This window comes from Dromiciops gliroides, chromosome 1 (genome assembly GCF_019393635.1).
Source record: "Dromiciops gliroides isolate mDroGli1 chromosome 1, mDroGli1.pri, whole genome shotgun sequence".
Lineage (NCBI taxonomy): Eukaryota > Metazoa > Chordata > Mammalia > Microbiotheria > Microbiotheriidae > Dromiciops > Dromiciops gliroides.
The window spans coordinates 73626528-73651124 of NC_057861.1; the positions used below are offsets into that span (position 1 = coordinate 73626528).

The window sequence follows — 24597 nt, forward strand, 5'->3', positions numbered from 1 at the left end:
AGGCGCTAAGCCAATCAGTGGGGGCGGCGGGGCGGAGGCGGAGCGGGTGCTGCGGCAGGAGGGAAGATGGCGGACGAAGAGAAGCTGCCGTCAGGCTGGGAGAAGCGCATGAGCCGCAGCTCAGGTGCCACGGGGTGGAGGGAGGGCGCGCTGGGCTCCGGGAGGAGAAGAATGAGTGCGGACACCCCAGGCTCGGGCCCTGCATCCCTTCCCCAGCATCCCACGGCCTGCGGCCCTGTAATGATAGCCCCGCGCGACTAGTCCCCCCCCCCCCCCCAGCCCCGCCCCGCCCCGACCCGGGAAATGAGGAGGCCAGGTAATGGGCCGGCCTTGGGCCACCGGCATGGGAATGAGGTTGGACTCCCCGGGCCCCTTCCTTACCCCCGCCCTTCCCCATCTAAGGAACCCCAGAACTCGTAAAGGCCCAGGGGGGATCAGTACTCCTTTCCCCTATATAAGGCCCAGGGGTATCAGTGTTCCCCTCCTCCACATAAGGGGGATCGATTCCTCCCTCCCCAAGACCCAGGGTAGTGAGTGCTTCCTCCCCCCGCATAAGGCCCAAATGATCAGTGCTCCTCATCCCCCTGCCCCACATAAGGTCCATGGGGATCAGTACTTTTCTCACATTCAGAGGGTTAGTGCTACCCTTCCCAAGACCTAGTGATGAGTGCTCCTTCCCCACATAAGGCCTACTGCATCAGTGATCTTCACCTCCCTGCCCCACATAAGGCCCAGGGGGATCAGTGCACCTCTCCTCCACATAAGGGGGGTTGGTGATCCCTTCCCCAAGACCCAGGGATGAGTATTTCTCATCCTCCTGTCCCACATAGGGCCTAGGGTTATCAGTGTTTCTCCACATACACATGTAGGGCCCAGGGTGATCAATGTCGACCCACATAAAACCCAAGGTGATTAATACTCCCTCCCTCCCAATAAGGCCCAAGGTGATCACTACTTCTCCCTCACATGTGGTGACCCCCCCATAAATCCCAGGGCGATAAATCCTTGAGGATCAAGTGCCCCACCCCCACATAAGGACCAGGATATTCAGTGCTCCCCTCATATAATGTCTAAGGTAATCAGTGCTCCCTTTCCCCTACCCCATGTAAGACCCAGGTTTACTGCATCCTACCCCATTCCCTTCCCACATTAGGCCCAGGGGTATCAGTACTCCTCTCCCCTTTCCTTCCCCCCTTTTTTTTTTTTTTGGTGGGGCATTGGGGGTTAAGTGACTTGCCCAGGGTCACACAGCTAGTAAATTAAGTGTCAAGTGTCTGAGTCCGGATTTGAACTCAGGTACTCCTGAATCCAGGGCTGGCGCTCTATCCACTGCACCACCTAGCTGCCCCCCTTTTCCTTCCTTTTAAAGCCCTCCGTGATCTGTGATTCCCTTTGCCTTAAGGTCTAGGGTATTTGGTGTTCTCCACCACATAAAGTCCAGGGTGATTGGTGTTCCCCACTGCAATGTAAGGCCCACAGGGTTAGGATTCACCCCATTCACCTAAAGCCCAGGGTGATCAGTGCCCCTCCTCCCACTCCACAAAAGGCCAAAAATGACCCTGTGTTCTCATCCCATTCCCTCCAAGGCCAAGGGTGACTAATGCTTTCTTCCCCTCCCCCACCACACTCAAGGCCCAGGGTGACTGGTCTTCTTTCCACCCCTCCCCCCTCAGTGTCTAGGGTGACCCAGCCTTTTCTATGGCTCAGAACGACAGGTGCTTACCCTGTTCTGCCTTGCCCCTTTTATGGTTCAGCATCAGCTCACCCTGTACTTCCCAAGGCCCAGGGTGACCAGTGGCTTCTGTCACTTCTGTGGCCCAAGTTGACCAGTGCTTTACCTGCTCTGTATGACAGGGCGACCTTTGTGCCCTCTGTCTCACATCTGCCTCAGTGTATACCCCTATCCTCCCCCTCTTCCCAAGTGTGCAAAGCCTAATGTAACTTGCGTGCTACCCATTCCTATTCTATCTCTGTAGGACGAGTCTACTATTTCAACCACATTACCAATGCCAGCCAGTGGGAGCGTCCAAGTAGTGTGGGCAAGAATGGTCAAGGTGAACCTACCAAGGTCCGATGCTCACACCTGCTGGTGAAACACAGCCAGTCTCGAAGGCCCTCATCCTGGCGGCAGGAGAAGATCACCCGGAGCAAAGAGGAGGCACTGGAGCTGATCAATGGCAAGTACTGGGTGGGAGGAGCTTGGGAGGCAGTGTTTGGAGCTGGTGGGGGAAAAGGGGGAGTTGGGTCCAGAGCCCAAGCCAGTCTTGGATATGGAATGGGGTGCAGTACCTGGAAAGGAGCACATGTGTCCAGGGCCTTGGTTTGGACTTACTGGATGTGGCTTAAGGACAGAACTCCCCCCTTTCCTCTGCTCCCTGACCTCTGTAACACCACAATGGTCTTTTTGTAACCTTTATTGTAAATGTGTATTAATGCCATTTGTTAAAAAATAAAACTGATCCAAAAAGTGTCAACCCATGGTCCGTAAATCATCCTCCTTCATACTGTCGTTTAACTATTAGCATCTTTATAGCAGATAGCCTGATGTCAGTTTCTCCCTCCCCACCTCTTTCCAAAGGACCCTGACCAGATGCTGATTTCTTTGTGCTTAGCCTACCCTAGGGAACAAGCTCTTTATCTCCAAGTGGAGGCAATGTCCTTTGTAGGCTCCTCTTCTTCCTTCCTACAACAAAGGTTTACTGAGTACCTGTTGTACCCAGTACCAGTGCTACCCCCGGTTAGGGAGGAGGAAAAGGTGGGTGGAGCACAGTCGTGGCCTGACAGAACTTAAGGGAAGCTAGTGACAAGAAATAAAATAAAGCATAGAAAGTTATCTAACATCATGAGATGTGGGGCAGACAGTGAGTTTCACTGTCAGAGTTCAGAAGAAAAGAGTGTCATGAACTTGGGGTGGGGTTCATGGAGGAGGGTGGGTAGGATTTTGATGAATTAATGGAGGAGGGCAGTCCAGGTGGGAGGAATGACTCAAACTGAGGTATGGAGGTGGGAATGCAGAAGGTATGTTGGGAAGACAAAGAGGGATAGATCATCATGTATTTTTGAGAGCAGAGATGTCACAGAGGATGAGGACTGAGGAAAAAACTGCTGCCCTTGATGACTGGGAGGTTGTTAGTGGGTCTGCAAAGATCAATTTCAGGTCAGGAATATGAAGAGAAGTTGGATCTTGTTCAGAACAGGGCATCCAGGTGGTGAAAAGCCTGGAGATTATGCCAGGTGAGGATGAGATGAAGGAACTGGTGATGTTTAGCCTGCCAAAGGCATAGAGAGGATATCATACCTGTTTTCAAATTTTTCAAGGGCTTGCCATGTCCAAGACTGGTTGGTTCTGCTCAGCTTTGGTGAACAGAATTAAAGCAATGAGTGGAAGTTACAAAGAAACACTTTTAGGCTTGATATAAGGGGAAACTTCTCATAACTGAAGCTGTTTAAATTCGTAATATGCTGCCCCAGATGGGTTTCCTGTCTCTAGAAACTTCCAAGCAGGTGAACAACTGCTTGTCAGAAATAGTTCACTGGGGATTCTTGGTCAGGTATGGGTTGACCTGGATGGCTTATGAGGTCCCTTTATCCTCTTAAATTCTCCATTTCTTAGTAGTGGGTATAATAGCTGGTTTCCAGGGAGTTGAATGAACAGAATGAATCTTCATTGGTCATAACTTTTTTTTTTTTTTGGTGAGGCAATTGGGGTTAAGTGACTTGCCCAGGGTCACACAGCTAGTGAGTGTTAAGGGTCTGAAGCTGGATTTGAACTCAGGTCCTCCTGAATCCAGGGCCAGTGTTCTATCCACTGTGCCACCTAGCTGCCCCGGTCATAACTTTTAATACTTCAAAAATCTATGTAATTTTAGTAGCATAGTTCTTTCCTCTACTGCTGCAGGTTGTGGCCCCACATTCTCACCTCCCCCATACCTCTCATAGCCAAGTGATGTGGATATCAAGTCTTGGCAATTCCCCCTTTGCAGAATCTTTTACATCTACTCCCTCCTGTCTGTCCTCAGGACTTAGTCTCCTAGTACAGGTTGTCATCACCAGACATCTGAATCATTGCAAAAATCTGAAAACAGGCCTTCTTCTTGCCTCCATTTTTCTCCCTTTCTGATCTACTGCCAGAATATTTCTTATGTAAAGAATCCAAGCTGGTGACTCCCCTTGATCTCCTCAAAGGGATTGGGAGCCCCGTCTTTAAGAAGAAGCAGTGTAAAGTAGTCAGTAGATTGCAGGCCTCATGTTCGGGAAGACCTGGGTTCAAGTCTATATCTGACATATGTTGGCTGTGTGACTAAGTAAGTCCCTTGAACTCTTACCACCCCAGGAAAAACTCTCCCATAAGCTTCTGAGTTGCAGAGCAGGTATATACCTGTATTGGTAGGACTGTCTTCACTAGGAGTTTTCTATACTAATGGAATTCCAGGTTTCATCCAGAAAAATGCATACATCTGGTCTTAGCACTCATCAGCTCAAAAAGTCTGAAGTGGGTCTTAATTGTTCACCCAGCCAAGTTCAAACTTTTGCTTTCCATTCAGTGCTCTTTATTTAATAGCCTGGCACCACTACCTTTCCAGGTTATCCTCAAAGCACAGTAGTTCATTTGGAGGAATTACAACAGCAGCAACTCGGGTTTTGCCTTCAGGCACTGAAATTTAGAGGGTTCTGAAATTTTAAAAGTGATTTTAAAAGGTTATACAATTGGAAAATTTACATCTCTTAATTCACTGCACTCATACTCCTTCAGTAGCATAGAGACAATTGAATTTAGTGCCTAGTTCTGAGGATACACATCTCATTTGATCTGCACAGCCATCATGTCAGGTACTAGAGCTGTTATTACCCCCATTTTACAGATGAAGAAACTGAGGCTTAGAGACATCAAGCAACTTGCTCAGTGTCACAGCTAAAAAGTGTACAAGGTAAAATTTGAACCAGGATCTTCCTATCTCTTAAGTCTAGCATTCTATCCACTAGGCCATACTGCCTCCTGTGGTTACCAAGAATAATTCTTTTAAAAGAGAAAGCTACCAGATGGCATGCATTATTAATAGCAGCTATCTGTGAGCTACTATAGTAGCTAATTCTTACTCCCACTCAACTGAATGTGTCTTAATTACTTCTTGTCTTTTTTTACATCACAAATTACAAAGTTGATTTGAGGACACATTTTGTGCTGCTTGTTCCATGCACCAAGATTGCTAGTTTTGTCTCTGCTGCTCACTCACTGTTCCCTTCCGCTTCAGCCAAGCTGAGGTTAAACTCATCCAGTATTGTGCCTGTGCCCTTGCCCTTGCTCTAGTACCCTGTGCCTGGGCTAGTATCCACCCAGTCTTTAAAGCCCATTTCATGTGTTATTTCTTTCATGAAGCTTTCCTTTTTTTTTGCCTTTTGCTTTCAGTATTTTTTTTTTTTGCAGAGCAGTGAAGGTTAAGTGACTTGCCCAGGGTTACACAGTTAGTAAGTGTCAAGTGTCTGAAGCCAGATTTGAACTCAGGTCCTCCTGAATCCAGGGCTGGTGCTTTATCTACTTCACCACCTAGCTGCCTCTTGCTCTCAGTATTAACAAACTTCCCTCTTAGACCTCACTTGTTTTGTAACATGGTCATGCATTTCACAGATTAGAAGGGACTTTATTGGCTCTGCATTCCAACCAGTACTTGAACAAGAATCTCCTCTGTGATATTTATGACAAGTGGTCATTCCATTCAGCTTGGAGACCTCCAGTAAGGAGCAGGAACCTGTTATCTCCTACAGTGGCCCCTTCCAGTTTTAGAGGGCTCTAGTTATTAGAGTTTTTCCTTAAGTCAAGTCTAACTCTGTTATTTTTCAACTTCCATCAGTTGGTCTTAGGTCTACCTTCTGCGACTAAGCAAAATAAATCTAATCCTTCCACGTGGCTGCTCTCCAGATTCTTCAAAATGGAGAATTGCATACCCTCAAAATCTCATCCTCTCCAGTCTGAACAGCTCCAGGTCCTTTAGTTCATCCTCATGTAGCATGATTTGGGGGGCCCTTCACCATTCTGGCTGTCTTCCTCTTTTTTCTCTCCCACTTATCAGTGTCTTCCCAAAAATGTTCCAGCCAGATCTGAACACAAGGCTCCAGCGTAGACCATCTATGTCTAGACCTTAGGAGAGCAGCACCGTCAGGGCTCTTCTCGTCCTGTTTACTCTCTCAGTGTAAGCTTTCTTCGCTGTCATAGCCCATTGTTGATGCATTAAACTTGTAGCCTACAAGGTCACCTCTGATAGACAAGCTGCAGCCTACCTACCCTTACGCTATCTTGTACTTCTGAAGTAGGCCTTTTGACTCCACCCTAAGACTTTACAATTACCCTTGCTATCTATCATTTTCTTAGACTGAGCCTGTCATGGTATTTTGGATGCTGCCTTTGTCATCTAGTGGTTTAACTATCCATCCCAGCTTTGTGTCATCTGCAGGTCTGACGAGCTTATCTTTACCCAAGTCAGTGACTAGAAAGTCTCTGAACCACTCTGAATATTAGTTTCCTTATTGATAAAATCAGGGGGCTTTCTTTAATAGCCTCTAAGGGCCCTTACAGCCCCAAATATATGACCCCTGTGATCCTGTATGAACCATTACAGGGCCAAATATATGTTCCTGAGGCAGCGGCACTAGAGAGCTTTCAGATTGGTAGCAAACCATTACTGACTACACTTTGGGTCTAGCCATATCTCCCATCTACACCTGACTGTTATCTAACCTACATTTTTCCATCTTGTCCGCAAAAATAACATGAGGGACTTTAGCAGATGTTTGGCTAAAATCTAGGAAAATTAGATCTATAACATTTCCCTGATCTATCAATCTAATAACCTGTTCTATTTTTAAAAATAAATGTTGTCAATGTCTTTTATTTTTTTATATTGCCTACATTTCCTGCTGTTTTCCTGTGGAAAACCATCCCTTATAAGAAAGCATAAAAAGGAACAAAGGGGCAGCTAGGTGGTGAAGTGGATAGAGCACCAGCCTTAGACTCCAGAGGACTTGAGTTTAAATGCTCACTTACTAGCTATGTGATCCTGGGCAGATCACTTGACTGTGATACCCTCCCCCACCCCCCACCCCCCCAATAAATAAATAAATAATGAAAAGCAACAAAACTATTGAACACATTGGGGAAATCTGATGCTTGCAGCTTTTCAATCCCATTGTCCCTCATCTCTGCAGAGAAAGGAGAAATCTCATATTTTTTTTCCTTGTGGCCAAGCTTGGTCAACATAGTTTTACTTTTTTTTGGTGGGGCAATGCGGTTTAAGTGACTTGCCCAGGGTCACACAGCTAGTAAGTGTCAAGTGTCTGAGGCCGGATTTGAACTCAGGTACTCCTGAATCCAGGGTTGGTGCTTTATCCACTGCACCACCTAGCTGCTCCCAACATAGTTTCACTTTTGATTGTTTTGTTGTTGACCTTTCCATCTACAGTGTTATGGTAATTGTAGACCTAGTTTTCCCAGCTCTGTTTACTTCACTTTACATCAGTCTGTACAATGTTCCTATGCATCTCTCCATCCTACTCATTGTTTCTTACAGCACAATAATATTGTTACGTTCATATACTCTAACTTGTTTAAGCACCTCCCAATCTGTAGGCATCTACTTTGTTTCCAGTTCTTTCTGGTTACAAAAAGTGTTGCTACAAATATTTTGGTATAGAGAGTGTGTGTGTGTGTGTGTGTGTGTGTGTGTGTGTGTGTGTGAGAGAGAGAGAGAGAGAGAGAGAGAGAGAGAGAGAGAGAGAGAGAGAGAGAGAGAACTTTTTATCACTGCTTTCCTTGGATTACATATGTAACAATGGAATCTATGGGTCAAAGGTATGGACATTTTAGTGACTTTCTTCACTTAATTCCAAATTGATTTCTAGAATAGTGAGACCTGTTCACAACTTCACCAACAAAATAACCTATTCTTGATGAAGCCTTTGTGATCATGACTTAATTTTTTTGATGGGCCCTAACCATCCTTTAATAGAATTTTTTTCTTTTTTTTTTTTGGCAGGGCAATGGGGGTTAAGTGACTCACCCAGGGTGACACAGCTACTAAGTGTTAAGTATCTGAGGCCAGCTTTGAACTCGGGTCCTCCTGAATCCAGAGCTGGTGCTTTATCCACTGCGCCACCTAGCTGCCCCTTCTTTAATAGAATTTTAACAGGAATCAAAGTCAGTTCTACTGATGTACAATTTGTGGACTCAGTTCTCTTCCCATTTTTGACAATATGGACAATTGCCCTTCTCCTATCCTATAGCATTCCTGTTCTCTACAGTCTTTCAAAGTAACTCAGCAATCATTTCCATCAGTTATCTATATCCATAGATGTAGCCATCTAGGCATGTAACAAACTCATCAAGGTCACCTATGTGTTTTCCTCAGTCAATCAACAAGCATTAGAGAACATCACCTTTTATGTGTCAGGTACTGTGTTAGCTTCTGGGGATACAAAGACAAATAATCAGTGCCTTCAAGGAGCTTACAGTATAGCCAGAGAGGAAAGGAGGAAGAGAGAAAGGAAGGAAGCAAGGGAGGAGGGAATGGAAGGAAGGAAGAAGGGGGAAAGGGAAGCAGGAAGAGAGGAAGGAAGGAATCATGAAAGGGAGGGAGGGAGGAAGCAAGGGAGATCACACTTTAGCTGAGCCTTGAAGGAATTCTAAGAGGCAGGGGTGAAAAGGGAGTGTATTCCAGACATGGGGGACAGCCATTGCAAAGGCATGGAGACAGACAAATGGAGTGATGTGTATGACGCAAAGTAAGGAAGACAGTTCATATGAACTGCAGTGTGCATGAAGGGGAGTAAAGTATAATAAGGCTGGAAAAGGAGGTTAAAAGGGGTCAGTGGAGTTTATCGAGGAGAGGAGTGATATGGTCAGGCTTAGATTTAGGAAAATCATTTTGGCAGCAGTGAAAAGGATAGATTAGAGTGGGGAAAGGCTCTAATCCAGGGAGACCAATGAAAAGTCTCTTGCAATAGGCTAGGCAAGAAGTGATGAGCCTTTGATCTAGGGTTGTTGGAGTATGAGGAAGAGAAATTGGGATGTCATCACGAGATATTGTGGAGACAAACAGGATCTGACAGGTGGCTAGGTGGGATTAAGTAAGGAGTGAAGGATGACACCAAAAAATGACGCAAAATTCTATGACTGAAGGAGGGTGGGGCCTTCAACAGAAACAGAAGTTCAGAAGAAGGGTGGACTGTTCTGAACATGTTGAATTTGAAATACCTAGGGGACATACAGTTTGAAATGTTTCATAGGCAATTGGCAATGTGGAACTAGAGCTTAGGGGAGTTGTTTGTCCTTCATTCTCGAAGAGGACCATGATATCAGGGTGATATCTTGACTTGCACTGAATTGGATTATAAGCAAGGGAAAGCTGTGCAAGGTCACTACCCTCACTCTCATCCAGAGCCATCTAGATCCAGTGGCAAGATACATATCAGGATGACTAGAATTATCCCCAGATATTTAAGGCAATTGGACTTAAGTTACTTGCCTAGGGTCACACAGCTGATAAGTGTCTGAAGTGAGATTTTAATTCAGATCCTCCCAATTTCAGGGCCAGTGCTCCATCTACTGCACCACCTAGCTTCCCCAAAGCTTAGGAGAGAGACTAGGGCTGAATACAGGGTGTCCCAAAAGTTTTAGTGCAGTTTAAAGCTATTTAAAAGCTGTATAAAGATTTTTGGGACACCCTGTATATAGACCTAAGAGTTGTCAGCATAGAGCTGATAATTAAACCATGAAAGCCTATGAAGCCATTGAGAGATGAGAATGCCTAGAACAGAGCCTTGGGACACACCTCGCGGTTATGGGGTATGTATGGATAATGATCCAGCAGGAGAGACTAAGAAGGAGCAGTCAGATCAGCCAGTCAGTAAACATTGCATTGTGTGAAGCACTAGTCTAACGGGGGAGACAACATGCAAATAACTTTATACAAACTGTATAAATAGGGAATAATTTATAGAGCAATGGCCCTAGGGTTAAGAGGGGTTAGAAAAAGCTTCCTTTAGAGGGTACGATTTTAGTTGGGACTTGAAGAAAGCTCAGGAAGCCAGGCACTGGAGATGAGGGGGAGAAAGCATTCCAGGTACTAGGAACAATCAATGAAAATACCTGGAATGGAGGAAGGGCTAATGGAATCTGAATGTGGATGAAAACATCCTATTTTTCATTTGTTTGTTTGGGGGGGTGGGGAGTTTGTGTCTTCTTTCACAACATGGCTAATATGGAAATATATTCTGCATGGTTTCGCATGTATAACCTATATCAAATTGCTTACCATCTCAGGGAGGGGGGAGGTGAAAGAGGGAGGGAGAACATTTGGAATTCAAAATTTTTTTTAAAAAGGATGCTAAAAAGTGTCTTTTCATGTAATTAGGAAAAAATAAAATATTATTTTAAATGCCTGGAGAGGGATGATGGAGTGTCTTGTGCAAGGGACAGCAGGGAGACTAGTGTCATTGAATTGAAAAATATGTAGGAAGTGTAAAGGTGTAAGGAGACTGGAGGGTTGTGGGAGGAGGTACAGCAAGTTATGAAGGGCATTAAACACCAAACAGAGGCTTTTATTTTTTCCTGTAGGTGATTGGGAGCCACTAGAGTTTATTGGGGGTGAGGTAGGGTGAGGAGAGGTGACATGGTCACACCTACTCTTTAGGAAGATCACTCACTGGCAGTTGAGTGGGTAGAGTTTTGAGGCAAGCATATCAACCAACAGATTATTTCTATAGTCCACCAATAAAGTGATGAGGGCCTGGACTAAAAAGGTGGTAACATCAGGAGAGAAGAGGACATATGCAAAAGTTATGAAGGTCATATCTACAGCCCTTGGCAACAGATTGGATATGGGGAATAAGAGAAAGTGAGGAGTCTATGATAACACCTAGGTGGCAAGTCTGGGTGACTGGGAGAATGAGGTTGCCTTCAACAGTATAAGAGAAGTTTGGGAGGGACAAAGGTTTAGGGTAAAGATAATGAGTTTGCTTTTGGACATGTTGAGTTGGAGATGTCTACAGGACATCTAGTTCAAGATGTCTAATAGGCAGTTGGGGATGAGAGACTTGGAGGTCAACAGAGGTTAGGATAGGATATGTAAATTTGAGAATCCTCAACATAGGATGATAATTGAATCTATGGGAGCTGATGACATCACTGATTGAAATAGTATCAGGGAAGAAGAAAAGAGGGCCAGGAACAGAGAGCCCTGTGGAACACCCACAGTTAGTGGGTGTGACCTGGAAGAAGCTCCAGCAAGGGAGATTGAGCATGAGCAGGCAGGTAGGTAGAAGGAGTACCAGTAGAGAGTGGTGTCCCAAAAACCTAGAAAAAAGAGTATCTAAGAGATGAGGGTGATTGACAGTGGCAAAAGCTATAGAGAGGTTAAGAAAACTGAAAACTAAAAAAGCTAGGAGCTTTGGTCAGTAACTTTGGAAAGGGCAGTTTCAGTTGAATGATGAGGTTGGAGGCCAGATTACAAGGTCTAAGCAGGTGACTGAAAAGAGGGAAAGTGGAGGTAATTATCATAGATGGCTTTTTCTAGGACTTTGGGGGGAAAAGAGAAGAGAGATAGAGCATACTAGCTATGATATCTCTGCTTAACAATGACATCTACTTCCCACTAGCCATTTCTGTTTTGTCCTTTCCGGTCTTTATATTTTTTTTTTTTACATATAAGGTATTTTACTTTTTCCGTTACATGTAAAGATAGTTCTCAACTTTTGTTTATACAAGCTTTACAATTTCAGATTTTTCTCCCTCCCTCCCCCTCCCCTAGACAGCAGGTAATCTGATATAGGTTATATCTATATACATATACCTATAGATATAGATATATATCTATACACACATATATATATACACACATAATAACATTAATCCTATTTCTGCATTAGTCCTGTTATAAGAGAAAAAATCAGAGCAATGATGAAAAACCTCAAAAATAGAAAAAAAAACAACAGCACCAAAAACAAAAGAAATAGTATGGTTCATTCATCATCTATACTCCAAAGTTCTTTCTTTCTTTTTTTTTCTTGGATCTGGAGATCCTCTTCTATCATGAGTTCCCTGGAACTCTTCTGTACCATTGCATTGGTGAGAAGAATATAGTCCATCACAGATCAACACTCAATGTTGATGATACTGTGTACAATGTTCTTCTGGTTCTGCTCATCTCACTCATCATCAGCTCACATAAGACCCTCCAGGTTTCTCTGAACTCCTCCTGCTCATCATTTCTTACAGCACAATAGTATTCCATTGTATTCATATACCACAACTTGTCCAGCCATTCCCCAATTGATGGGCACCCCCTCAACTTCCAATTCCTTGCTACCACATAAAGAGCAGCTATAAATATTTTTGTACATGTGGTTCCCTTTCCCCTTTCCATGATTTCTTTGGGACAAAGACCTAAAAGTGGTATTGCTGGGTCAAAGGGTATGCACAGCTTTATCGCCCTTTGGGCATAATTCCAAATTGCTCTCCAGAATGGTTGGATCAGTTCACAGCTCCACCAACAATGAATTAGTGTTCCAATTTTCCCACAGCTTCTCCAACATTTATTATTTTCCTTTTTTGTCATTTTAGCCAATCTGATAGGTGTCAGGTGGTACCTCAGAGTTGTTTTAATTTGCATCTCTCTAATCATTAGAGATTTAGAGCATTTTTTCATATGGGAATAGATAGCTTTGGTTTCTTCATCAGAAAACTGCCTGTTCATATCCTTTGTCGGTCTTTGTATTTTATAGCTGTCTGTATTTGTCTCCTAATGGACTGTAAGTTCTAGTGGACTGTAAGGCAGGCACTGTTACTTATGTAAAGTTTGTAGTTTTCCAAGCACATCGTTTTGGACATAGTAGGTCCCTAATGGATGTTTGTTGAATGAATGGTAAAGAACTAGAAGCAGTGATCATACAAGTTGGATGGTGAGTATAGTCCTTTCAGTGGGGTATCAGGGTAGAGGGAAAGTTATATATAATAGAGGAAGCTTGAACACATTTTTAAATGGAGTGGAGAGGATATGACTGAAAATGAAAGAAAGAGAGGTGATGATTGATGGAATGAGGTTCTAGAAGAGATGGGAGGAGATAGAAGTGAGGACATAGGATTAGCTATTGGTTAGGAGGAGGATGACATGCAAATTCTTAAAGTGTTCCCTATTTTTTTTCTGACTTCTTTCTACCTTTCCAGATTCATTTCCCAGTACTCCCTTTCATATATTCCACATTCCTGCTAAACTGGGCTCTAACTTGCTTTCCAAATTTCACATGCTATTTTCCAATTCCATGTATTTTTTTGCAAGGCATCCCCGATGCCTAGAATAGACTCCTTCCTCATCTTAACTTTTCTGAATCCTTCTCACTCTTCAAGGTCTGGTTCAATTGTTCCTTCCATAAAATCTTCCCCCATGCCCCCAAGTTGAAATTGTTCTTTCTCACCTTCAATTTCCCTAGAATTCTTTGCCTCTCCTTTGCTCCCCTCACATCCCATCTTGCATTGTTCCCATTTGTATACATGTGTTTCACACTTGTCCCACCCTAGTGGGTACCATCCTTTGTTAACATTTTAATATTCATATCCCCAATATCTAACACAATGCTTTGTACATAGTAGGCACCTAAGAAATGTTTGTGAATTTGAATTGATTGAAGAAGGGCTCCTTTATCCTCTCAGTTGATAAGGAATGAGGAGAAGATGTGTGAAGAGGGAGAAGCTGCAAGGTAGAGGAGAGAATTGAAGGGGACCCAGATGTGTTTCTATAGTATTTTTGGTAAAAGGATAAAGGTGAGAGTCGAGATTTAAGGTGGAAGCTTAATAATCAAAGAAATTTGGAACAGTGAGTAAGGTGAATATGATAAAGAGTTCATAAATGAGAAATAAAAGGATAGCCTAGAGGCATTGAGCTGAATTTTTGGTATGCTTGGCATAATTTGTGGCTTGCTTTAGCAACACATTGCAGCCCTGGAAGAGCAGAGGAGTCTGGTGGGGCTTATCCAGGATTGAGAATCAACAAAGCCGGTATGGTGGATGAACAAGGCAGGGAAAGGATTCTAGGACTAGTGGGTGGGCACATTGTTGCAGTGACTGACTTGTGGGGTCCAGTCTGCATGGGGAGGCAGATGAAATCACTTGTTTCCCTACTTCCCTACTTCTAGTTCTTTCCTCCAATCCATTCTGCATATCAGTGCCAGAGGACTGAGAGCGAAAAAAGAGATTTGACTTGGCTTTGGAAGTGAAGATGAGAACAAAGGGAGGAAGATAAAGAGAGGGATAACAGAAGTTCTCTCCAGAGAATGAAGTTTCAGAACCTTGGAAGAAAAGCAATTCCAAGCAATGATGAGGTCTATGATTGTGAGTGAGTAAAGTGTAGTAGAGCCAAAGAACAATGGAAAAGAAAAACTAGAAGATGTTTTGCTTTCTCTCTTCTCAGTTGTCAGCATCCCATCCACTCCAGGCACAGAATTAGTAACTGATTATTTGTAGAATCAAGAGGAAGTCAAAAAACAGTGTTTCAAGCCTGAGTGGCATTGGAAGCAAAAAACAGTCAGGAAGAGAGAATCTGGTTTCTGACATACTGAGTTTAAGGTGCTTGGGGTCATCTAAGTAGAAACATACAGCACGCAGCTGGACATGAGGGACTGGAATACAGGAGATCAGTTAAAGTTAGAAATAAATATTTGGCTCTCCTCTGACTCAAGATGATAGTCAAAATTGTGGGAGTGAATGAGGATATCAAAGAGCAAATGACCATGGATTGAGTCTTTTGGCTACTCCTTGAGTTCATAGTAGGCACTTAGTAAATGCTTGTTGATTGACTGATTTGACCAGTTCTTGGAATAAAATAGTTAGATATGGAAAAATCCTTCGAGAATAGATAATCCAATCTCAGTACAGTTCAACAAATATATATATATTATATATATTTTAAGTGGTTATGAACAAGGCACGTGAGGGAGAGCAGGGGTCTGGACGTGGCTTTGGGGAGCAAGGAGTAAGCTGACTTTACCTCCAGACTTTGTAAGGGGAGTGAGAAGAGAGCTAGGAGAAAACAAGAGTGGCCAGCATCGGAAGCATTAGCTGGTGATTTGTAGCCCTCAGGACAAAACCAGGCTTCAATTAATGTAAGGAGGTAGAGGAATATAAGGGGAAGAGCTAAAAGATGAAGAGGAGTTGTATAAAGGAACAGATTCCATAGGGGCAATAGTAAGGGAAAGAGCATTGGAACTAGAAGAGGGAGTAGGAGTGGACTGGATAGGAATGAGAGTATGAGGGAGATGAGGCTAATAGGTTGAGCACTGCCCCTAGATGATTTGGATTAGGAGGAAAAAATGGTGGCAGGTGAGCTGGATGGCTGGCTTACCCTTCAAGGAAGGGAAACCTTGAGCAAGCAGTGATATTGTTTGTTTTGGTTTTTTGTTTTGTTTTGTTTTGTGAGGCAATTGGGGTTAAATGACTTGCCCAGGGTCACACAGCTAGTAAGTGTCAAGGGTCTGAGTCCAGATTTGAACTCAGGTCCTCCTGAATCCAGGGCCGGTGCTCTATCCACTGTGCCACCTAGCTGCCCCAAGCAGTGATATTTAAAGGAGAAGCTTCTAGGGTTACAGAGGCCTAAGGTTCTCTGTTACATGTCAGGGCCACGTGTGCTTTCACACAAAGGCTTTTACCTCACAGGTGGTTTTCTCCTAATTTTACAGATGAGCAAACTTATTTGTTCAAAAGCTAAGTCTAGTTTGTCTTCTAGTCCAGGGCCCTCTTCTCACTGGCTTCCTGGGCTGGGCAGCTTGTAGTTTGACTCTTCTTTATGCAGAGCCATGAGGGGCCACAGCAGTACTGGGGCGGGGGGGGGGGGGGGAACCTGTGTTCTTTAAAGGATAAAGAATGTCCTGTCACAGAGTAAAGTCCCAGGCACCACCATCTGTCTTTGCCCTCCCATGGGAAGTAGGTCCAAAAGCTTCCTGTTAGGACTGTGGGGACACATGATCAGAATTTCAAGTATGGAATGGATGCGATTGTTAAGAAATAAAAATGACAGGAAAATGATAAACCCATGGTCTACACTTCAATCTCTTTCATTTTGTAGCTGAGTACAAGTGCTCATCCTTCCTATCTGGAAGATCTCACTGAATCAAAAGGCATTTATTAATAATCTATGTGTGCACTCTCCATGGTACTGGAAATACAAAGCCAAAATGAAACAGTACCTGTCCTCAACGGGCTTATGTTCTTTATGAGGAGACAACTTATGCATTTTCTAAAAATACAAAATGGATACAAGGTGATTCAGGGAGAGCACTAGCAACTGGGGGGACTGGAAAGGCTTCAGGTAGAAGAGAGTATGTTGCTTGACAGAGAGTCGATGGACTTAATAGGTAGAATGAGATATATATATATATATATATATATATATATATATATATATATATATTTTGGGGGGCATGGCCAATGTAGGAATTTATTTTGTTTTACTATGTGTATTTGTTATAAAAGTTTTGTCTCTTCTTTCTCACTGGGTGGGAGAGGGAGGTAGGTGAAGGTGAGGAGGAGACTCAAAAATAGAGGCTTGTTAATTTTTTAAAAAGAAAATTTAACTTCAAAAGCATGAAGAATAATAGTTCTGGAACTATGTCTTTTTTTTTCTGTATGCCAGGTCTTTTTTTTAATCATAAAAGTATTTATTATTTTCTAGTTACATGTAGAGATAGTTTTCAACATAAGATTTCTAGTTCCAAATTGTTCTCCCTCCTTCCCTTCCCTCCCCCCTCCCCAAGATAGCAATCTGATATAGGTAATATATATACATTCACATTAAACATATTTTCTGCATTAGTCATGTTGTGGAAGAAGAATCAGAACAAAAGGCGAAAACCTCAAAAAAACAAAAACAAAAAAAAGTGGAAACAGTATGGTTCAGTCTACATCTAGATTCCACAGTTCTTTTTTTCTGGATTTGGAGAGCATTTTCCATCATGAGTTCTTTGGAATTATCGTGGACCATTATATTGCTGAGAAGAGTTAAGTCTATCACAGTTGATCATCACATAATGTTGTTGATACTGTGTACAATGTTCTCCTGGTTCTGCTCATTTCACTCAGCATCAATTCATGTAAGTCCTTCCAGGTTTCTCTGAAGTTGGCCTGCTCATCATTTCTTACAGTATGATAGTATTTCACTACATTCATATACCACAGTTTGTTTAGCCGTTCCCCAATTGATGGGCATCCCCTCAGTTTCCAATTCTTTGACACCACAAAAAGAGCAGCTATAAGTATTTTTGTACATATGGGTCCTTTTCCCCTTTTTTATGATCTCTTTGGGATAAAGACCTAATAGTGGTATTGCTGGATCAAAGGGCATGCACAGTTGTGTAGCACTTTGGGCATAGTGGAACTAAGTCTTAAAGAGCCTAGGGATTCTAAGTGGTCAGGATGAGGAGGGAGCACATTCCAGGCATGGTGAATAGCCAGGGCCGTGGCACAGAGGCAGAAATGGAATGCAGGCTATGAGGGCCAGGAAGACCAGTTTGATTGGATCATAGAGTTTGTGAAGGGGATCAGTGGGATCCTCGGACCATCTGGGCCAACCCATTGCTAATTAAGAATCTTTTCTACAACCTTCCCAGTAAGTGGTCATCCAGCCTTTTCTTGAAGCCCTCCAATGAGGGCTTCTTCCTGGTGCAGCCCATGCTACTTTGAGTCAGCTCTAATTGTTTGGAAGTTTTTGTTTACATGGATCCTAAATCTGCCTCTCTACAATTTTTTTTTTTTTTTTGCAGGGCAATGGGGGTTAAGTGACTTGCCCAGGGTCACACAGCTAGTAAGTGTCAAGTGTCTCAGGTCGAATTTGAACTCAGGTCCTCCTGAATCCAGGGCCGGTGCTTTATCCACTGCGCCACATAGCTGCCCCATCTAGTCCTCTACTAATCCTGGCTACCCTCTTCTGAAAGTTACAGCTTGTCTGTCTTTTATAAAGTATGGTATACAGAAGTAAATACAGTACTGAAAAACAAGGTCAGACCAAGGAAAAGTCACTTCCCAGCTTAAATTATAATTTCTTTTTTCTTTTTAAAAAATTTAAATGATAATTTCTTCTGTCCTAGAGATAAGGACCAGTCTCCTTCCTTCCTGCTAGTATGTCCCACCTTTGACTATCTCTCAGCACTTTGGGTCACTTTAGGGTTCTTCAACCCTTGGCTTCTCCCAGGTAGGAGAGATACAGTACACAATGGGGATTTGGACCACAAGATTAAGTCCCTTGAAGAAGGTCATGGAAATCCTGTGGGTTGATTTAGGAGATCTCACAGGAAGGGTCCGAAAAGAACTGTGGATTCAGAGCCCTGTGTTAGGAGTCAGGAGAGCTGAATTCTAATCGTGGTTATGGTTCAACCTAAATGTGTAACTCCACCTACTCACTGAATGTCTCTGGCCCTCAGTCCCCTTATCCAGGAATTAGAGCTATTTTCTGTACATTTATCTCATTCAGTTGTCCTAGAGATAAGATGATACTGGAAAAGTTAAAAGTGCTGAAGAGTGTTGGATATAGGCATCATCTCACCCTAGTTGGCTCCTGGATTTATCCTCATTTCCTATATAGTTGGTGTGTCTTGATTAGACTTGGGGTTAGAGATCCCATTGAATCTTTTTTTTTTAAGTGAGGCAATTGGGGTTAAGTGACTTGCCCAGGGTCACACAGCTAGTAAGTGTTAAGTGTCTGAGGCTGGATTTGAACTCAGGTCCTCCTGACTCCAGGGCTGGTGCTCTATCCACTGCGCCACCTAGCTGCCCATCCCATTGAATCTTGATGTTATTAATTTATCCCTATCCTTTATCAAGGGGAACAGCCTAGGCCTGGAAAATTGATGCTACCATTTTCTTTGTGGCTCCTTCTCTGACCTCCCAACTGTGATGTTCTGGATGAAAGCCATTGGTGATTCATGTCCTGGTTTGAGACTGCTTTTTATTAACCATGTTGTCTAAGAATCAGCTGCCACATTTACTGTGCCCTCTCCCTTTGGGTAGCAGGAATATGTATTTTCTTGGTTCTGGGAATTGAACAAGTTTGGCTCTTGTTTTAGGGCCTCCAGAGGGCTTGAGAGTTTCCAAACCTTCCCTTTCCTATCTGGAAATGGTTTCATCCCTATCTTCTATTTTGTGTATGTGTATGTGAGGCAATTGGGGTTAAGTGACTTGCCCAGGGTCACACAGCTAGTAAGTGTCAAGTGTACGAGGCCGGATTTGAGCTCAGGTTTTCCTGACTCCAGGGCCCATGCTCTATCTACTGTGCCACCTAGCTGCTCCTCATCCCTATCTTCTAGCCTAAGGACAACCTTACCCCCTTTGCTTTAATTTTATTGTTTATAGGATGAGCTGTCACAGGTGTGTTATCACACAATTCCAGGTACTAAGCTACAGCCTGTCTGGTAAAGACTTCTGCTGCCCATCCCTCCCTCCAGGAGAGGCTGTAGTTCACATTGGTGGAGTGATTTGAGGAGAGCCCTCTGTTGGTACATTGGGTGGGTGAGTGGAGGAAAAGGAAGTGGCGCTGACCTAGAACTGTCTCATTCTTTGGGGTAACGAATTAAGATGTGGCAGTGACAGAGACCTTCCTTGGATTCTGAGAGAGTACTGGTGCTGGCCAGAAAGTCAATTTCCCTGACTTCAACTATCACCTGCCAGAATAAAAAGTATGCATTTCCTGGCATGCTGGCAATGTCCAGCCCACCTAGAAGTCAACTCTTATTAAAGAGTCTTGTAGGAAGCAATTAACAAACCAGAGGGAAAAATAACCTCAGCTTCCCTGAAGAGAAATATTTCCTAAGAAATCTTTCAGTTTTCAAGAGAAGGCATGTCTTGAATTAAAATGGGAGCCATATAAAGGAGAGAGTCAGAATCTTCAAAATGAACTCTGTTTTCATCCAGTTTTTAAACTGATCTCCTTCTTACCCTTATTTTTATGTGCTTTTGCTTTTATTTCCCAAGTTACAAGCAGAATTATCACAATGACACAAAGTTCAGGCAGAGGATATGGAATGGAGCTGATTTTAAATGGGTTACCCAAAGACTGTGAAAATGTGAGTCCTGTCAGTAGAAATTGTGGGGAAGGCCCTGGGAGCTAGAACAACTAACTGACTTCCTAAATTGGCTCAATAGTTATCCCTGGTATTGATTGGCACTAAAATAGAACTGAGTCTGAGCTATCTTTTAACTTGTCATGGGTCCTCATTAGCTCAACTTTTTTTTTTTTTGCTGGGTCACACAGCTAGTACATGTCAAGTGGATGAGGCTAGATTTGAACTCAGTTCCTCCTGAATCCAGGGCCAGCGCTTTATCCACTTCACCACCTAATTGACCCTAAACCAATATTCTTCCCCACAAGTCTTCTATCTTGTGTTGAACCCCTGAGTAGGACACAGGGGTGAGCATGTGTGAGTCCTGAGATTTGTTTACATCTTAGAAGAAAGTATAACTTGGTCAGTTCTTTTCACCTTCAGGAAAGGCTTCTTATGCTGGACCCTGACAACAGGGCACCTAGACATATCCCACCCCACAGCAAAGTGTAGGGTCATCTCTTCTTCAGCCTGAGTTTCAGACTGAGGTACTTCCTTGGAAATGTGATTCATATTAGTAGTCTCAGCAGTACCATCTATCACCACTGCATTCCATAGCACTTGTACTCTTCCCCATTTCCCTTCCCAAACCTTAATTTCCCATTCTCTCCATTAATCTTCTTTGTTGCTCCCCCCTACCCAGAGGGGTCAGGCTCAATGAATAAGTTCAGAATGTGGTATGGAGGGGTGGAATGGCCAAACTGGGGCAGGAAACAGAACTCCTAGGTTCTCTAGACCTACTTATAGTGTGAGAGTGATACATTCTTTCCATTGAGTATAGTTAAGAATTCCCTGCCAGGATTATGGAGAGGGAGGACTTCCTGGAGGCAACATTAGCTCTAAGGTATGTACTCATGGAAATTCGTACTTCACAAAGGCCTTGGGCATTGTTTTGGCCTCCCAGGGTCCCAGTGGGCTAGACTTTTCCCCTCATTTTGCAGATGATGAAATTGATCCAGCAATTCAGCAAATATTTATTAAGCCCTTAGTATGTGTGAGGCACTGTGCCAGCTGAAGATAGACAAAACCAAACCAGTTCTTGTCCTCAAGGAATAGATATTCTCCTAGATTCAGCCTCTGTAAGATTAGCCTTGCTAACTGCCTAATTGCTGTGTGACCTTATACATTACTAACCCTCTCAGAGTTTCAAGCTCCTTTAACAGGCAGCTGGGTTTCATAGTGGATAGAGTGCTGGACTTGGAGTTAAGAACTAACTTCAAATCTCACTGCAAATACTTCCTGCTTTATGACCCTGGGCCAGTTACTTTGATGACTTTCAGCCTCAGTTTCCTCATCTGTAAAATGTGGATAATAATAGCACCTACCTTGCATGGTTGTTGTGAGGATCAAATGAGATAATATATGTAAAAGCACTTTGTAAACCCCAGAGCAGAGAGAGGTATCAACTCAATGCAGTCCACAGAATTCCTAAATGAGGCCCAAATCAAATAAAAATATAATTGGGAAACATTTAACAAAATAAATGAAAAATACAGTTCAGCGTAGCTAATGGTAATCTGTGGTGTTCTAAGTCAATATGTGGCTATAAGGATCTGTTCTCTTTGAGTTTGACAGCATTGCCTTAAAGCATTATGTAAATTTTAGCTATTACAATTATCTTTGCAAAATGAGGGAGTTGGGCTAGATAGATTCTAAGCTCTTATTCAGGTCTAAAATTTTATAATTCTTAGAATTCCTCAAGATCACACAGCAAGTTAGTGATAGAGTTGGAACTATGCCCAAGTCTCCTGAGTCCCTCCTCAGGGCTTTATCTCATTGCCACTCTTTGGTCCTTCTAGGTAATGTCCATTTGACCTGTTTATTACCTACCTGGAGGAATTGGGCTCACTTCTTATCCAGTCCTGTCTTCCCAACCCCCAGCTGGCCATGCCTGCACCCCCAGAGCAACTGTTATTTTTCAAAAAAATCTTCCCCTCTCCCCTTCCCAAATGTCCCCCTTAAAGATCATCTGTTATCAGCTAGCCTTCTTGTGTGTCAAAGTATGCTTCACCCTGCCCGACTCACTCCATTCCTGTTTCTCTTTTTCTGGTCCTTGACTGATTTGCCCTCTGTGTTCACAGGATATATCCAGAAGATTAAATCAGGAGAAGAAGATTTCGAGACCTTGGCATCGCAGTTCAGCGACTGCAGTTCAGCCAAAGCCAGGGGGGACCTGGGCACCTTTGGAAGAGGTATGTCATAATCACTTATCAGAACAGCCCAGTCTCTTGGCCAGGTTAGGTTTCCAGGGTCCAGCAGGAGGCAGGAGTGAGATGACACAAAGTCCAGGACTGGCTCTAGGTCAGGAGATTTCTGATGTCAAAAACACTCAGAACGGGGCAGCTAGATGGCGCAGTGGATAAAGCACCGGCCCTGGATTCAGGAGTACCTGAGTTCAAATCCGGCCTCGGACACTTGACACTTACTAGCTGTGTGACCCTGGGCAAGTCACTTAACCCCAATTGCCTCACCAAAAAAAAACAAAACAAAAAAACACTCAGAACAAGGTCCATATTGAGGCACACAACTAGCCTTCCTTATCAGAGGAAGCAATTTACTGGATACATTTTGGATGACCCTGGAGAGGTGGCTCTTGGCCAAACCTCCCAGAAGAACAGAGGCCTGTGGGCCTGGAGTTAAATTGAATTGGGCTAAGGCAGGTGAGAATGACCAACCCTAGCCCCAGGGAGAGGAATCAGTACAGAGACTGCAGCATGACTGAGCAGAGCCAGAGAAATGTACACATTCTCCGGGCTATCTATGCCCTTTGAGGCCCAAGAACAAAAAAATAGAAATTGGACAGGCCAGGACTCAGGAACAGAAGAGTGATATAGTGGAAAGAACACTGAATTTGGGGTCAGAGGACCTGTCTTCAGACTCTAGCTCTGCTCCTTACTTCCTGTGTGGTCTAGGACAAGGCATTTGACTGAACTCTCTGGGCCCAGACCTGGGGTAACTTAGGCTCTTTGATGTGAGTTGGGGCAGAACTAGATAGGGCTAATGAAATTGTAGGATGAAGAATGCCATTGGCCTTGGCTGTGGGAATCCAGAGGATGTAGGAGTGATAAATGACCCAGCAGATGCTTCGAAGTGAGTCCAGAGAGATGAGTTCATCACTGAAATGTGTCATCAAAAATGCCCTGCTGCTAGCTCCTGGAGCCATCCCTCATTCTGTCTCCTGGTTTTTCAGGCTCTCCTTAATGACACTGCCAAGCCAGGCCAGAGTTCCCATCTGCCTGCTGTCTAAGCTCTGTGACAAGAACCATAAACTCTGGCAGATGGATGGGGCATTTATAGAGCAAGGGGGAAGGGGGATGGGTATCCTTTTTAGGATCTAATTGCTGTGGTTAACAGTGGTTAGCAGTATCCAAACAATACCTGTCACCCAAGGCAGAGCCGGAACCTGTAAAGGCCCAGTCATCTCCCACCTTACCCTCCATTCCTCCTAGGCTGTGTATTGTGTCTTAAGCCTTCATCTGACTTCCCTCCTAGACATTGTCCATATGACCTAGGTCCTCCACACTCCCTGCCTCTCTCCAGGTCAGATGCAGAAGCCATTTGAAGATGCCTCCTTCGCACTGAGGACGGGTGAGATGAGCGGCCCAGTCTTCACAGACTCAGGGATCCACATCATCCTTCGCACAGAGTAGGAGTGCCTTGGGTTGGGGATCAAGGGCAGGGGAAGACTGACCTCTGTTCTGCCTGCCCCCAGACTCTCTCCATCCAGTCTACAGCTGCCTCTAAGAGCTGAGGTGGCCCCAAGGCATGGGGTAGGGGACAGGCCAGGGTTGGGGAACCCTTTACTTCCTATTTGGGGGCATCTTTTCCATTTTATTTCAGCCTTGATGGTTCCTCCCTCTGAAAGGTCAGTTGCTGGGACCCTTAGTGTTGCTGGTGTCCTTGCCCCAACTGAAACCACACAATATTTATTGTACCCAGACTCTCAGAGGCAGGGATTAGGGGTGAGGATGAGCCCAGGTCTAGGCCTTCTCATCCCCCTCTCCCCCCACTGCCTGAGGGCCCCTGTCAAATCACCCCACTGTGGGCAACAACGGCCCCCACCCAGCTTTACCTAACAGCCACTCTTGGCTTCCATTCAGTCTGACCCTGCCTTCTGCATCTTAAGGAACTGTGGGTCAGTAGCTGGAAGGAAACTACTTGGAAATGAGAGGGGACCTTCAGCTGGGAGGGGGAAGGGCCTGGGTTATTCAAATTCTTCTTGCAGCCAGAGCATCTTGGAGGGAGACTAAATTGCTGTTTCTGCTGCATTGCTTTGTTTAGTTAAAAGAAAATCAAAATCCTCAGCTTTAAGGCTAATGCAAGGCAGTTGTATAGTTCTTGTTCTTATCCCCTGGCTGTTCAGATGTCCCCTATTAAACCTTGTAAACAAGATTCTACTGTCTCATTACCTCCTCTCCCCACTCCCCCACCCCACTTCACAAAAACCAGAGTTCAAGGCCAAAACACAGC

The 24597-nt window shown here is 44.0% G+C and overlaps 1 protein-coding gene across 1 annotated transcript; it reads left to right on the plus strand.

Moving 5' to 3' along the window:
* PIN1 (peptidylprolyl cis/trans isomerase, NIMA-interacting 1) lies at nucleotides 1-24519 on the plus strand. The gene is made up of 4 exons (XM_043978418.1): nucleotides 1-124; nucleotides 1977-2177; nucleotides 22209-22319; nucleotides 23668-24519. The coding sequence occupies exons 1-4, from the start codon at nucleotides 67-69 to the stop codon at nucleotides 23775-23777; spliced, it is 480 nt and encodes a 159-aa protein (XP_043834353.1). The 5' UTR covers nucleotides 1-66; the 3' UTR covers nucleotides 23778-24519.
* The last annotated feature ends 78 nt before the right edge of the window (nucleotides 24520-24597 follow it).